Source organism: Ictidomys tridecemlineatus, chromosome 4 (genome assembly GCF_052094955.1).
Source record: "Ictidomys tridecemlineatus isolate mIctTri1 chromosome 4, mIctTri1.hap1, whole genome shotgun sequence".
NCBI classification, from domain to species: Eukaryota; Metazoa; Chordata; class Mammalia; order Rodentia; family Sciuridae; genus Ictidomys; species Ictidomys tridecemlineatus.
In genome coordinates this window covers 82,388,064-82,400,434 of record NC_135480.1, presented here as the reverse complement: position 1 = coordinate 82,400,434, position 12,371 = coordinate 82,388,064, and the positions used below count along the sequence as shown (strand labels likewise).

Here is a 12,371-nt window from a genome sequence, read left to right as displayed (position 1 = left end):
TGGCTATAATAAGAATATTGGGAAGCAGATTAGAAACTTCAGACACTTGTGGCAAATGGTAAAGGGGAATGGCAAAAAATAAACGTTATATTGACAAACGGCAAAAAGGTTGGTCTAGTTTAGATAAATGTAAGCATAGAAATTTAATTCCAAAATTCTTACCTATAGGCAAATGACCTTCAGAAATTAAGAATATGAGATAGGCATATTTTATCTACTCATATTTATAGGATTAAATGATATAAAGTACACTGCTTACATCATAAAACAGCATTCAATTATTGGCAGCTTTTATAATAAAGAACATAATGATCAGAAACAAAACTGCTAACATAACCCTGTTTTCATATTGCAGAGAAGAGCAAGAAGCAGTAAACCAAAGAAAGAATGGTGCTCTTAATCTAGATAAAGTCACAAGATTCACACTCACAGCCACGATGAACCTTTTACTAGATATTTGTTTAAAACCACAAAGCTTAGCAGTAACATCAGTTTCACCACTAGGTGGCAATGACACAGCTGCATTTCACCAAAAGGATGAGCTCTGAAGACAGCAAATCCAGACAAAATTCCAAGGTTTATAGTACATATTTTCATTTTACAAAAATTATTTTATATACTATTTAATTAATAGCAAAACTTTTTCATCTGATTGAATATACACGTTAACTTCTGGTGGAGTGATAAAATTTATGGAGTGAACACATTTAAATACTTTCATCACAAGTTAAGTCTTTTAAAAATGTAGACATATACAAAAATGAAGATAACAGAAATTATGGAAAGCTAAAAATACTTTTAAAGTTTTAGAATTTTAAGGCATAAAATGTTAAATATTTCAATGAAAAAGTTAACCTTTCAAAAATGACTGAGAAAAATTCTGATTTACTATTATTTTTAAAGTTTGGGCCCAAATATGATATAATATGGGAACATTTTATTTTAAATTACAAATTATGTTAGTTTTAATACATGCAAAGTATTTTCAAGTCTTAAATAGTTCATCAGGAAAATTTATTAAAATTCTGACTTACATTAAATTTTAGCAGAAATAATTAATCCCTTTTCAAATATGTCAAAACAATAAACAATAAATTCTTTAGTGTCTGGCACTTCCCATAGTTATTCTGTTTTCTTCATAAAATAGGATACAAACATGACTTACTTAAAATAGTAAAAACTTTATTTTTTTCATAACAAATAAAAGAGCCAAATATGACAAAATTTTCCAAGTTTTAGACAATTTTCCAAGTGTTCATTAAAAACAAACTTAACTTTCAAATTCCCAAAATGCTGTACCCCAAATATAAGTTGGGAGCTCAAATCATAACATGTAACATTAAAAAACCTGTACTATAATAAGATGAATAAATAAACCTATACTGTTTCCCAATTCATAAAAAAATGACTAAATTAAAAGAAACCTATTATTCTTATTATAAATAACTATAAAGTTCCCAAAATTCTTACTACAAATAAATTGATTAGAATACCTCTTTTAAATATCACTTTCCAAGTTTCTACGTAACTTAGCAATTACCTACCATATTTATTTGATTTCCAGAATATCATCATCTTGCCACTCACACAAATATGAGACAACAGAAGCATGAGTTCTTATTTTTTATAATTCATAAATCATCATTTCCCCATCATTATTGAGCTTCATTTAAATTACTATAGGTCATCCTAAAATCTTATAATATAGATCTTTTTCAACCTTTACACTATACAAACACAAAACAGACCACCATTTAAGATGGTTACAAGAAAAGATTGCTGTGGCATCCCTGAAAATTCAAGCAAAAGATTTTAGAAAAGTGCTCAATCTGTTCACTGTTATCTCTTAACTATTACTAAAAATCGCAGCAAATGCCACTGTTATAGAAAGGAGAATGGTGGACTTACAAAAGTCAATACAGGTATACACATAGTTTATACATAATCAGCTTCTGATAATCTGAACAAATAAATGGACAAGAGACAACAGGTAGCAAAAAAAAAAAAAAAATCCTCAAATCTTAGATTTTTTTCTTTTTTGCTTTTTTGTAGTACTGGGGGACTAAACCCAGAGGCAATCTACCACTGAACTACATCCCCAGTCCTTTTTATTTTGAAACAGGGTCTCACTAAATTGCTAAGGCTGACCTCAAACCTGCAATCCTTCTGCCTCAGCGTCCCAAGCAGTTAGGATTATAGGTTTGTGTCACCATACTTGGACAGATGTTTTTCTATCTGTATTTCATAGGACTATGCCTGAGAAGTCAGAACATAAAGAAAATTAAGCCATTTGCAAAAGGGGTATGCTCACAAATACAATTATTAAAACAATGATAAAAATGAAATGTCATTATTGGCTAGAATTTGTCATCTTCTGTTTATTTCTGATGGTGGCCCGAAGTTTACGTATTACCAGTCTATCAGGTAGAATCATATCACCCTGTTGTTCTAGATAATCCAATAAACTTTCAGTCCACTGGAGAGCAGCTGCATGATTTATATGTTTCTCTGGAATTAGTTCTATTTCCTCTTCCTCGTTTTCACTGGATTCATCTGTCTGACCTTGTGCTCTTCTGATGATTTCACTGTCAGTTAATACTTCATAGCCTGGTTCAGTACTGTCTATTTCAAGCCATTTTTCAATATTCTCAGTAGTTACATTTTCCAATCCTTTGGTATGCTGCAAAATGGTGGCCACAGTACCCACAGAAATATCTTCTTCATCAAAATCCAAGCCTTCTTTCTCTTCTACATGAGGAAGAATCTGTTTCCAAGCTCTGCTAATGGATACGGGTTTTATTAAGTTCCACGCCATTGATATTTCATAAAGTGCATCAAGCAGAGTTAGTTTCTTCCAGAATGACTTCAGGTCATTTCCCTCTTCCAAGTTGTTTTGGAGAAGACCAGCACGATAGTTTCTCTTCATTGCTGCTATAACTCCCTGATCCAAGGGCTGAATCAATGAAGCCACATTAGGTGGCAGATATTTGGCAAATATTTGGCCATCATCTGATCTTAAGACATTTTCATTTGGATGTGTTGGTGAGTTATCCAATAATAGCACAGCCTTTTCTTGCAAGCCTTTAGATCTTAAGTACTCTCGAACCTGTGGCACAAAAATCTTATCAAACCATTGTCGGAAAATGGAAAGATCCATCCATGCACCTTTTTGGCTGAAATAAGAGACTGGGAGGTTTAAAGTGTCAGTTGATTTGAAAGAGCGAGGTTTCTTTGCTTTGCCCACAACACAGAGTTTAAGTTTGTGTAAACCTGTTGCATTGGCACAACACATGATAGTGACTCTTTCTTCAACTGACTTGTGTCCAGGGATAGTGCATTTACCTTTGACTACTGAAGTCCTGGAAGGTAAGCACTTCCAAAAAAGTCCAGTTTCATCTGCATTGTAGATCTGTTCAGGGTGCAAATTCTCTTGCTCAATAAAATCTCGAAAACTATTACAAAAATCTTCCACAGCAGTCTCATCTCCATTTAATCTTTCATTTCTAATGTTAATCTCTCTAATGCTGTGCCGTTGCTTAAAACGAGTTAACCAACCAGCAGAGGGGTTAAAATCACCATCCATTCCCAAAGCATAAAAGAAGAACTCAGCCCTTTTTGCACAGATTGGTCCAGATATGGGATTCCCTCTAGCTCTCTGCTGGTTGAACCACTCCAGCATTGCTCTGTCCAGTTCCTCATACATGGATGGCTTCATAGATTTCCTCTTGGCCAAAAGACTTGTGGAATCAGAACTGCTTGCATAAGTTATAATCTTTTCCTTATTTTTCCTTATATCCCGAACTGTTGTTTCACCAATTCCATAAATCACGGCCAGTTGTTTGGAAGAACCTCCGTCTTCAAGTTTCTTTATTATATCAAGCTTATCTTTAATAGTCAACACCACTCGCTTCCGTTTCCCTGACATAGTGAGACTCTAGGACTCACCCCGCACTCACACTGTAGTAGTCCACAAAATCCTTCCTTCTCTTGACTCACTTTAACGAAGTCTTACACTCTGGACCTTTTAACCTTCTGAGAAACTTGGTAGCCCTGACTGGGTTTAGCTGGCAAAGAGATGGCAAAGGAAGGTTTAAAAATAAGTTTGAGAAAGCAGGCCTTTAACTTAGATGGGCAGTAGAGGAGGCCCCAAGTCACCGCGGATAATCTGGATTACACACATGTGTGTTATCAAGCCAGCAGCAGGGAACAAGACTATAACCCCATCGTGGCCACAACTCTCCTTCACACCCAGGTCCCTGGTCACTAATCCCTGCCACACCCCAAAGTTACGGCAGAGAGCGGAAGAGCGGGGGACTAGCCACCTTCCCCAGGGGAACGATTTGATTCCTTCCCCAACTGCCGGGCCCTCCCGCCGCACAGCCCCACTGTCCCACGCCGGGTTTGGCTTGTGCAGTCCTCCCGGCCCCTCAGCCCGCCGGGCCCTCTCCCACCTCAGTTGCAACCAGAACCCCGCACAGCTCCCTGAGTGCCGCGCAGTGGCCGCTCCTCCCCCGGCACAGGCTCCCGGAAGACAACCCCTCCCGCCACCTGGCTCCGCCTCTTGCTCCGCCTAGAGGCGGGACTTCCCCTGGTACCCGGAAGCGGGTGGGTGCCTCTGCTATAGCGAGTGCCCGGGGCGGAGGCGGAGGCGGAGGCAAAGGCGGAGGCGCTTTGAAAGGTGAGAGCGCGAGGGCGGCGCGGGGCCAGCTCGCGGCGGGGACTCGCCCTTGCTCCCTCAGCTAATGGTATATTAGAAGGGCGGGGTTTACCGCGCCTCCCGGCGGGCCAAGAGTAAAATTCCCGCGGGCGCTGTTGGGTGGACCTGACGGCGCCCGTCAGTCCTTTTCTCTACCAGCGTTCCTCCTCTGCTGTGCGCTGTGGGCGCGGTGCCCGTTATTTCCGCCGAGAGGAAGTGCTCGGTCCCTAATTCGGGTACCGGCTTTTCCAGACCCTTGTTTGTTTTTTGGGTGCAGAGCCTCTCCGCGGTCTGAGGGTTTTTGTCCTCCGGCTCACGTCATCGCGAATCTCTGAGGGTCCAGTTTCTTAGCTACACTGTCCCTCCCTCCTGGCGGTAGAGTGAATGCGCAAGTGAGCGGGCAGGCTGCACTGGGTGCATGCGTCCTGCCAAAGAGCCAGGTTTGTAATCGTGAGAATAACACTGTTAACTCCCGGGAGGATCTTTTTCCTCCGTCTGCCATTCATCCGTGCAGGATTTAGCAAAGCACCGACAATATTGTGATTTTAATAAATGATATAGTTATCCTGGTTGCCAAGCTGGCAGAATCCACTCTGTGAAATTGTGTCGTGCAGGACTGTGATTCTAAGTGGGAGGAATTAGCATTTCCTCTTTTTATGTGTTTCTTATTTTCCCATTTCCTATTTCTGTCGTGTTGTGCTGTCCTCTTTTCCAGCCAATAGAAGGACTATGATAAATTTATTCACACTGGTGTGATAAGAACTTAATCATACACTGTAGCCATCAAATCTTGTATTACGCTGACTTGTTTTTGGTACCCCTAGTAATTTCATCAGATTGTGAGCTCCTTGGGAGCAGAGAGCATGTTTATTTTTTCACTAATGCCACTGCTTTGAGCATGTGCTGGCATTTTGGTAGATGCATGATAATTGTTTCTTTGGTTTATTCATGTTTCCTCTCTAAACTGCCATAGAAAAGAAAACATCATGGAGAGGTGATGTTTTAAAAAAAAAATGAATTCCTTCTGGTAGAATTTCAAATAATGGCCAGGGGTTTCACTGCACCTAAAATCTTAGTGTAAACTACCGCATATATTGTTCGTATAGCAAGTAGGTGATTTCTATACCAATTTTTTTCTTAAACTGTAGAAGAAAGAATATTTATTCTGATGAGAAATGCTGTCATCACAGTACCTTTTTTAATCATAGAGTTACTATGAGAAAAACACAGGCGATATGGATAATTACCTTTATATTCTTTGACAGCATAGCTATGTACATGCATCTTACATAATAATAATTACGAAGCACAAAGATGTAATAGTATTTATCTTCTCCATTCGCTTATTTAATGCTTTCTGTTTGGAGTCTTTGTTTTTCTTTGCCTAAAGGTAAGGTATCATTACAGAAGCTTGATAAAATTCTCATTTCAAGAAATTGAGCATTTTTTCAGCCTACACAGAAATTAAGGCCATTTGCATGGATTCTTCTTTGAGTAAATTCTAAAGATGTGTTACCCATCATCCCGGCTTTATCTTCTTATGTCTCTTCCCAGGTTCATTCACCTTTTCCCTCTGTCATCATTCCTCCCTTCCCAGATAATATAGTAAAGATATCCACAATTTTTAAAGGAGCCAACCATGTTCAAATTCCACTCTTCAACAATTTTTTACCTTACTTATATAAGTGGCAATTTTGAAATATGATAGATGCTGGCAATTTTGAAGTGACCAAATGAAATGATTTATTTTATTTAAATGTGCCTCCTCAAGCAAATTCTGCAGTTTTCCAAAATAAATATTTTTCTGGTGAGAGACTGCCTTTCTTTGAAATTTATACTTTTAGGCTCACTGAGTATTCCCTTAAATTTTGTGACCAGTTTCATCAATAAGATGATAGAGGGAAGTTTGCAAATTTTCATCTCTTTTGCACATTCTTTTCTTGCCTAATGGATAAATGATTTCCAGAAGTTTCTGTCCTAACTCATGTGCACTAAAATTCAGTTGGATAATAAAAAAGCATGTCTGTAAACCAAAGCCATTCTGATGGTTATTTCCTGAAACTAAAATTTAGCATGAGTGAGAGATAAAATAATAATATATTAAAAGCTTAATTTTTACTACCTGTACAAATATGATATTGGCAGCAATCATTGTGTAGCACTGGACCGGGAATCAGGAGACCTGGTTTCTAATCCCTACTCTGTCACTAACAAGCTGTGTGATCTTGGTAAGTCATTTAAACTCTATGTCATTGGCTTTGATATTTATAAATGAAGAGAGAATTATCTTCATAGGATCATTGTCAGAGTTGAAAAATAAATATGAATATATACTGAACATTTATAAATACACTGGGGTTTCTTTTAATGATACCTTAATGATGTACAGACATAATGTGTCTTTATAATAGTGTGATGTTCTTCATCTTTTCTACAATTGTCAGAGGAATAACCTATTATATGATAAATAAATGTCTTTTGAGCATGTTATAGTTTTGTAAAATGGTCATCTAGTGTACTTGAATCTGCTTTGGGTACTAATAAAAATCATCTTTCATTTTAATATTTTTTACTGTCCATGTTTGCTTTAGTGTAACTGTTGAACCCATATTTGTTATTTGTGATCATAAATGTTTTTTTCATTATTTCTTCCAGTTAAGAAATAAGCCTTTCTATTTAAGTAATAATAAGTAATGCTACATGTAGCATAATGCACATATGCCTAGTTGGCTTATGCAAATTTAACTATCTGTGCTTAAAAATACTTCCTTGTAGTCAATAGCTTTAAAAACTGCCTTTTATCTAGTGTTTAACCAAAGAAACAGTAATCTGTTCAAAACTAGAAAAGAAACTAGGTAGACATTGTAAAGCAATGTGATATACACAAAACAATGCTTTGAAGAGCAAAATAAGCATTCTTAGAAAGGGTAATTTTGACCACACAAAATTTTTATCTTCATTGATTTTAATATAAGTCTTCTTTAAGATTTAATCCAAATGTACTTTCAAGTAGCATACTTTTGGTCTATAAAACAATATGATTATATTTTGTTTCAAGGTTCTACTTCAGCCTACACTGAATTTCTGGTATATAACACTATAAAGATAATTTCTGGTGTATAATCTTACAATCTCTGTTGTTCTTGATTTTGTATGATTTTATATTTATTTATATGATTCTGATTTTATATTACCATTTTAGGCAGACATATTACCTTATAAATATACCAGAATTTATATAATCAAATGGGTTTTTTTTCCCCTCTCCAAAGTAATCATCTTAGGAAGCTATTAATTTGTTCTACTAATACTGCCATTGTTCTTTTTTTTTTTTTTTTACTTTTCTGTTGTGGAATTGCCTTCAGAGTATGCCACACATTTAAAAAGTCTTTAATGATAGTTATCTTTATCTTATGAAGATTTCATTTTTGGGGCTGGGGTTGTGGCTCATTGGTAGAGCACTCGTCTAACACGTGCGAGGCCCTGGGTTCGATCCTCAGCATCACATAAAAATAAAATAAAGATATTGTGTCCATCTACAACTAAAAAATAAAATATTTTTAAAATAAGATTTCATTTCTGGAACCTACTAACAACCCTTTATAACTGAGACAAGTGAATAAAGTGGATGTTGAAACCACTCTTTGGAATAAACATTTTAGAATGATTAGTTTCATATTTTTTAATTTGTATTTTTTATAACTGGATTTTAGAAAAACTCTAGCTATATTTTGTGCCATCATGGAAATATTGGAATAATCAGCTTCATAAAGTGATTTCTTCGAAGGGGATCACATTCAGTTGAATAAGTTCCAATACATTTATTATGAGATCTGTCTCATTACATTGTAATCATACTTCTATTGCTTAGCAACCACAGAAGTACGTATAGGTTACTAATTTTCCAGTTATCTTACCTATCGCTAATTGATCCTTTAATATATGCTTATGATAATTTTAGTGGAATTCACCCTTTTCTTAATCATATACTGATAGCTTTGGGGTTTTTTTCCCCCATATCATGATCTGCTTCACTATGAACCTCTTTTGTTTTTGACTTGACTTGACTTCATTATTGATTGTTAGTAAGTTTTCTGTTGGATTACACTGTATCTTTCAATGGTTTAAGAGCATTGCCATTTTACTAAGGTTTGTAGAAGCTACAATTTTAGGGGATAGGCTGTCTCAGTATTGCACTGTCTTTTATGTCAATTGCTACTTTATAAATTTCTTCATGTCAGTTGATCCTTTATAATTCATATTATTTCTCTGTTCAGAAACCTTTGCATTCAGGATGAATAATCCTGGTAATTTCATTTCACTTTTCTCTCCTTTTTTCCAAACTGAACAGACTGGAATTTTCTTTTTAAATACCCTTTTCATACTCATTTACTGAACATAACGTGTTCTTTATTAATGCTAAAGTTTTACCCTTACCATTTTACCTGCCTGAAATTCCTTTCTTTTTTAAATTTTTTTAGATATAACCAATTCTTGAGAATTCTGTCTGATCACATACATTTGTTCAGGATAATCTTCAGTAAATCATTTGCCCTTTTACCTCACTGCATCTTTACATGACCATCATAGTTATTTTTGTTACTTGTTTGGTAACTGAGTTATCTTGAATTTTTCTTAATTACATGTTTCTATTAGTTTTATACATGGATAATAATTTTTTGAAGGATACAGGACCATGATTTTTCTATGTATCACTTTTATCACAACATATATCATAATTCAGAACAGATGGTAATACAGTTATTTCATAAATGTCAATAAATTATTTGTTGAATGATTATTCTGCCATCTTCACTCAGATATTTCATGTGATTTTACCTTTTGACCATTTAATAAAGCCAAATAAATTTAATTTCATTGCCTTAATCTGGTTATTGTTATTATATCCCTAATAACTTTATTTTGTAGAAGCTTAAGTGAAAATGGTACATGTTAGAAGACATGAAACAAGAAAAAATTCTAAAACTCAAGTGCCTGAGCAAAAATCTCGAGTTGATTGGCGGCGGACTAAAAGAAATAGTATCTCACAGTTATTTGATAGTGATGAAGAGTTTGATAGTGATGAGGAACTTGATAGTGATGAACAGCTTGATAGTGATGAAAGTGTTGATAATGATGAAGAACTTGATAGTAACAAGGGGCTGGATAGTAATAACACACCAGAAAATGAAAGAGTGCTTAAACTAATCAAAACTGAAAGTGAAGGAAGCAGCAGTAAGCATGTCATTAACACTGGCAACAGTTCAACATATGAAGAAGAAATGAACAAAAGCAATCATAGGAATATTGACTTGACAGATCATGAAAAGCACTTGAGTCAAGAAGAGAAGGATCTCAAAAAACATACTGTACAAATCATAGATGAGGATTTAGAAGAAGAACACATCAAGCGAGTGAAAAGAAAAAGGATATCCTCTGTGATGTATGACAGTGATGAGAGTGATGACAGTGATATCCTAATTAGAAAAGTAGGTGTTAAACGTCCACGAAGAGTGGTTGAAGATGAATGTTCTTCAGTGGAAATGGAGCTAAAAAACCCTGAGAAATCATTAGCTACTCGAAAGCAAGAACAACTCCAGAAGTTGAAAGAACTCTCAAAACAAAGATCTCGCCAAAGACGCAATAGTGGTAGAGATTTTGAGGTGTGTTTTATTTTGTTGGTTTTGTTATTTTTTAAATTTTTTATTGATTTAAATTTTATGAAATCAGAGTACTGAGTCTGTTCTATTTCTCAGTAAGTCTAGAATTTATTTTTAATCAAGTATCTTTGATCTTGTTTGTACTCACATCTAATATATTGTTTAATCATAAGCCCTACTACCTCACTGTTTTTTAAAATGAAAGACTATTTGTTGTTTTGTATGGTCTTTCCTGTTCTTCACTGCTTATGTTCTTAAAGTTTAAACATTTTACATCACCTCAGCAAGGTATAGTCTTCCTTAGAGTTCAGCATATAACATGACAAATTTAATTTTAACCTTAAAATATGAACTTAACTCTGTGGATCATTTTTTGCTCTCAGATTTAATCTTTTAATTTCATATCCATCTAGGCATTTTAAAGCCACAATTTACTGAATCATTTGTTTTAATTTAATTAGGACTCTGAAAAGGAATCCTGCCCAAGCAGTGATGGAGAAGAGGAGGAGGATTCTGAATATGATGAAGATGGAGATAATTATATTATTGATGACTTTGTAGTACAAGATGAGGAGGGTGATGAAGAGAATAAAAATCAACAAGAAAAAAAATTGACTACCTCTCAATTGAAATTAGTAAAACAGAATTCTCTTTGTAAGTTAAATGCCATTTTTATGACTTGTTCTAATCATTATAGTGTATCAAGCATCAAATCAACCGTTTTAATATCATGTTATAAACCACTGATTAGGAACTATGGTTTCATTTTTAGATATCTTAAATTTGTTAGTCCAGTATTTTATTCTTGTGGTCTTAGGAACTCTTCACTCTTAAAAATTATTGACCTCTGCCAGATGCAATGATACATGCTTGTAATCCCGACAACTCAGGAGGCTGAGGCAGGAGGATTACAAGTTTGAAGCCAGTCTCAGCAACTAGTGAGACCCTCAGTAAGTTAGCAAGCCTGTCTCAAAATAAAAAATGAGAAGGATAGGAGATATAGTTCAGGGGTAAATCACTTTTCAGCACTCCCCACCCCTCAAAAAATGACCCCAATAAGCCTTTGTTTCTAGTGGGCTAACTTAATATTTTACCATTAGAGAGATACAAAATTTAGAATTTTAAAATGTATTTATTAATTTATTAATTTAAAATAACATTACTAAACTCATTACACTAACAGAAATAACATTTTGTGAGGAGTAACTATTTACAGAAAAGAGAAGGATGGCAGTTGTACATTCTTGCAAATACTTTTTATGTCTAGTTTAATAGAAGTCAGCTGGGTTCTTACCTCTAATTTTAATTCAGTCTGTTGTAATATGTTGTTTTGGTTGAATCACATGAAATTTTACTTCACATGGGTAGCTGAAAAGGGGATGAGTATTTTAATAATCATTTAATTCGTCTATCTTGCAATTTGAATAACTCTGTTACCCAAGCATAATTTTGCAATATAGTATATTAGTCATTTAGAAGATACTAGTTCACTGGGTACTGCAGATCCTTCAGATGCTAGCCCATTTTATTATATAATTTTTTAAAATTCACCTTCACCGATATCACTATCAATCTCATCAGAATAGTGCTATGGTATTGTAAAGCTGTCAAGTTCAAACTAGCTCAGACAAGTTTCTCAAAATTCTGACTTCTACCTAAAAACTTGATTTTTATCATTGAAAACAAACCCTGTGAGTTATTCTTGAAGTGACAAGCTCATTGTTTTTTGTTTGAAAAAATGTCTGGTAGATACCCAAGTTTGAATAATCATATTTTGTCAAGCATTCTTTCAGTTAAAAATGGTGTTTCAAGATAAATTATGCCTTGCCCCATCTCAAAGAGTTGCACAATGTTTTCCCTTGAAACAAGCATCATAGTTTGGTATATGATATGAGTGTTTTGTGTGTACTCCCCATTTTATTTAATAGAGTACTAAAAAGATATATACTTAATTGTGAAGTGCCCCATTGTTCTGGATTATATATCTAGAAGGTGATAAAATATTTGCTGAAAAA

At 35.0% G+C, this 12,371-nt stretch overlaps 2 protein-coding genes across 7 annotated transcripts in view; one reads left to right on the top strand and one right to left on the bottom strand.

The window, feature by feature from the left end:
- Positions 1–433: 433 nt before the first annotated feature.
- Jrkl (JRK like) lies at positions 434–4,583 on the bottom strand. Its single transcript, XM_005338014.5, has 2 exons — positions 4,452–4,583; positions 434–4,064 (listed from the first exon to the last, which is right to left on the bottom strand). The coding sequence occupies exon 2, from the start codon at positions 3,923–3,925 to the stop codon at positions 2,351–2,353; it is 1,575 nt and encodes a 524-aa protein (XP_005338071.1). The 5' UTR covers positions 3,926–4,064; positions 4,452–4,583; the 3' UTR covers positions 434–2,350.
- The window catches only part of Ccdc82 (coiled-coil domain containing 82), a 32,658-nt gene continuing 24,851 nt past the window's right edge, over positions 4,565–12,371 (top strand). For 3 of the 6 annotated variants that reach the window (XM_005338015.5, XM_078046904.1, XM_078046905.1), the window contains exons 1-3: positions 4,565–4,678; positions 9,626–10,359; positions 10,818–11,010. In XM_005338015.5, coding sequence (XP_005338072.1) covers positions 9,640–10,359; positions 10,818–11,010 — 913 coding nt within the window. In that variant the 5' untranslated portion in view covers positions 4,565–4,678; positions 9,626–9,639. Of the gene's footprint in view, positions 4,679–4,710; positions 5,137–6,068; positions 6,087–6,841; positions 6,925–9,625; positions 10,360–10,817; positions 11,011–12,371 lie in introns of those variants that run through there. The other 3 variants (XM_021735082.3, XM_078046903.1, XM_021735083.3) reach the window with 3 other exon arrangements.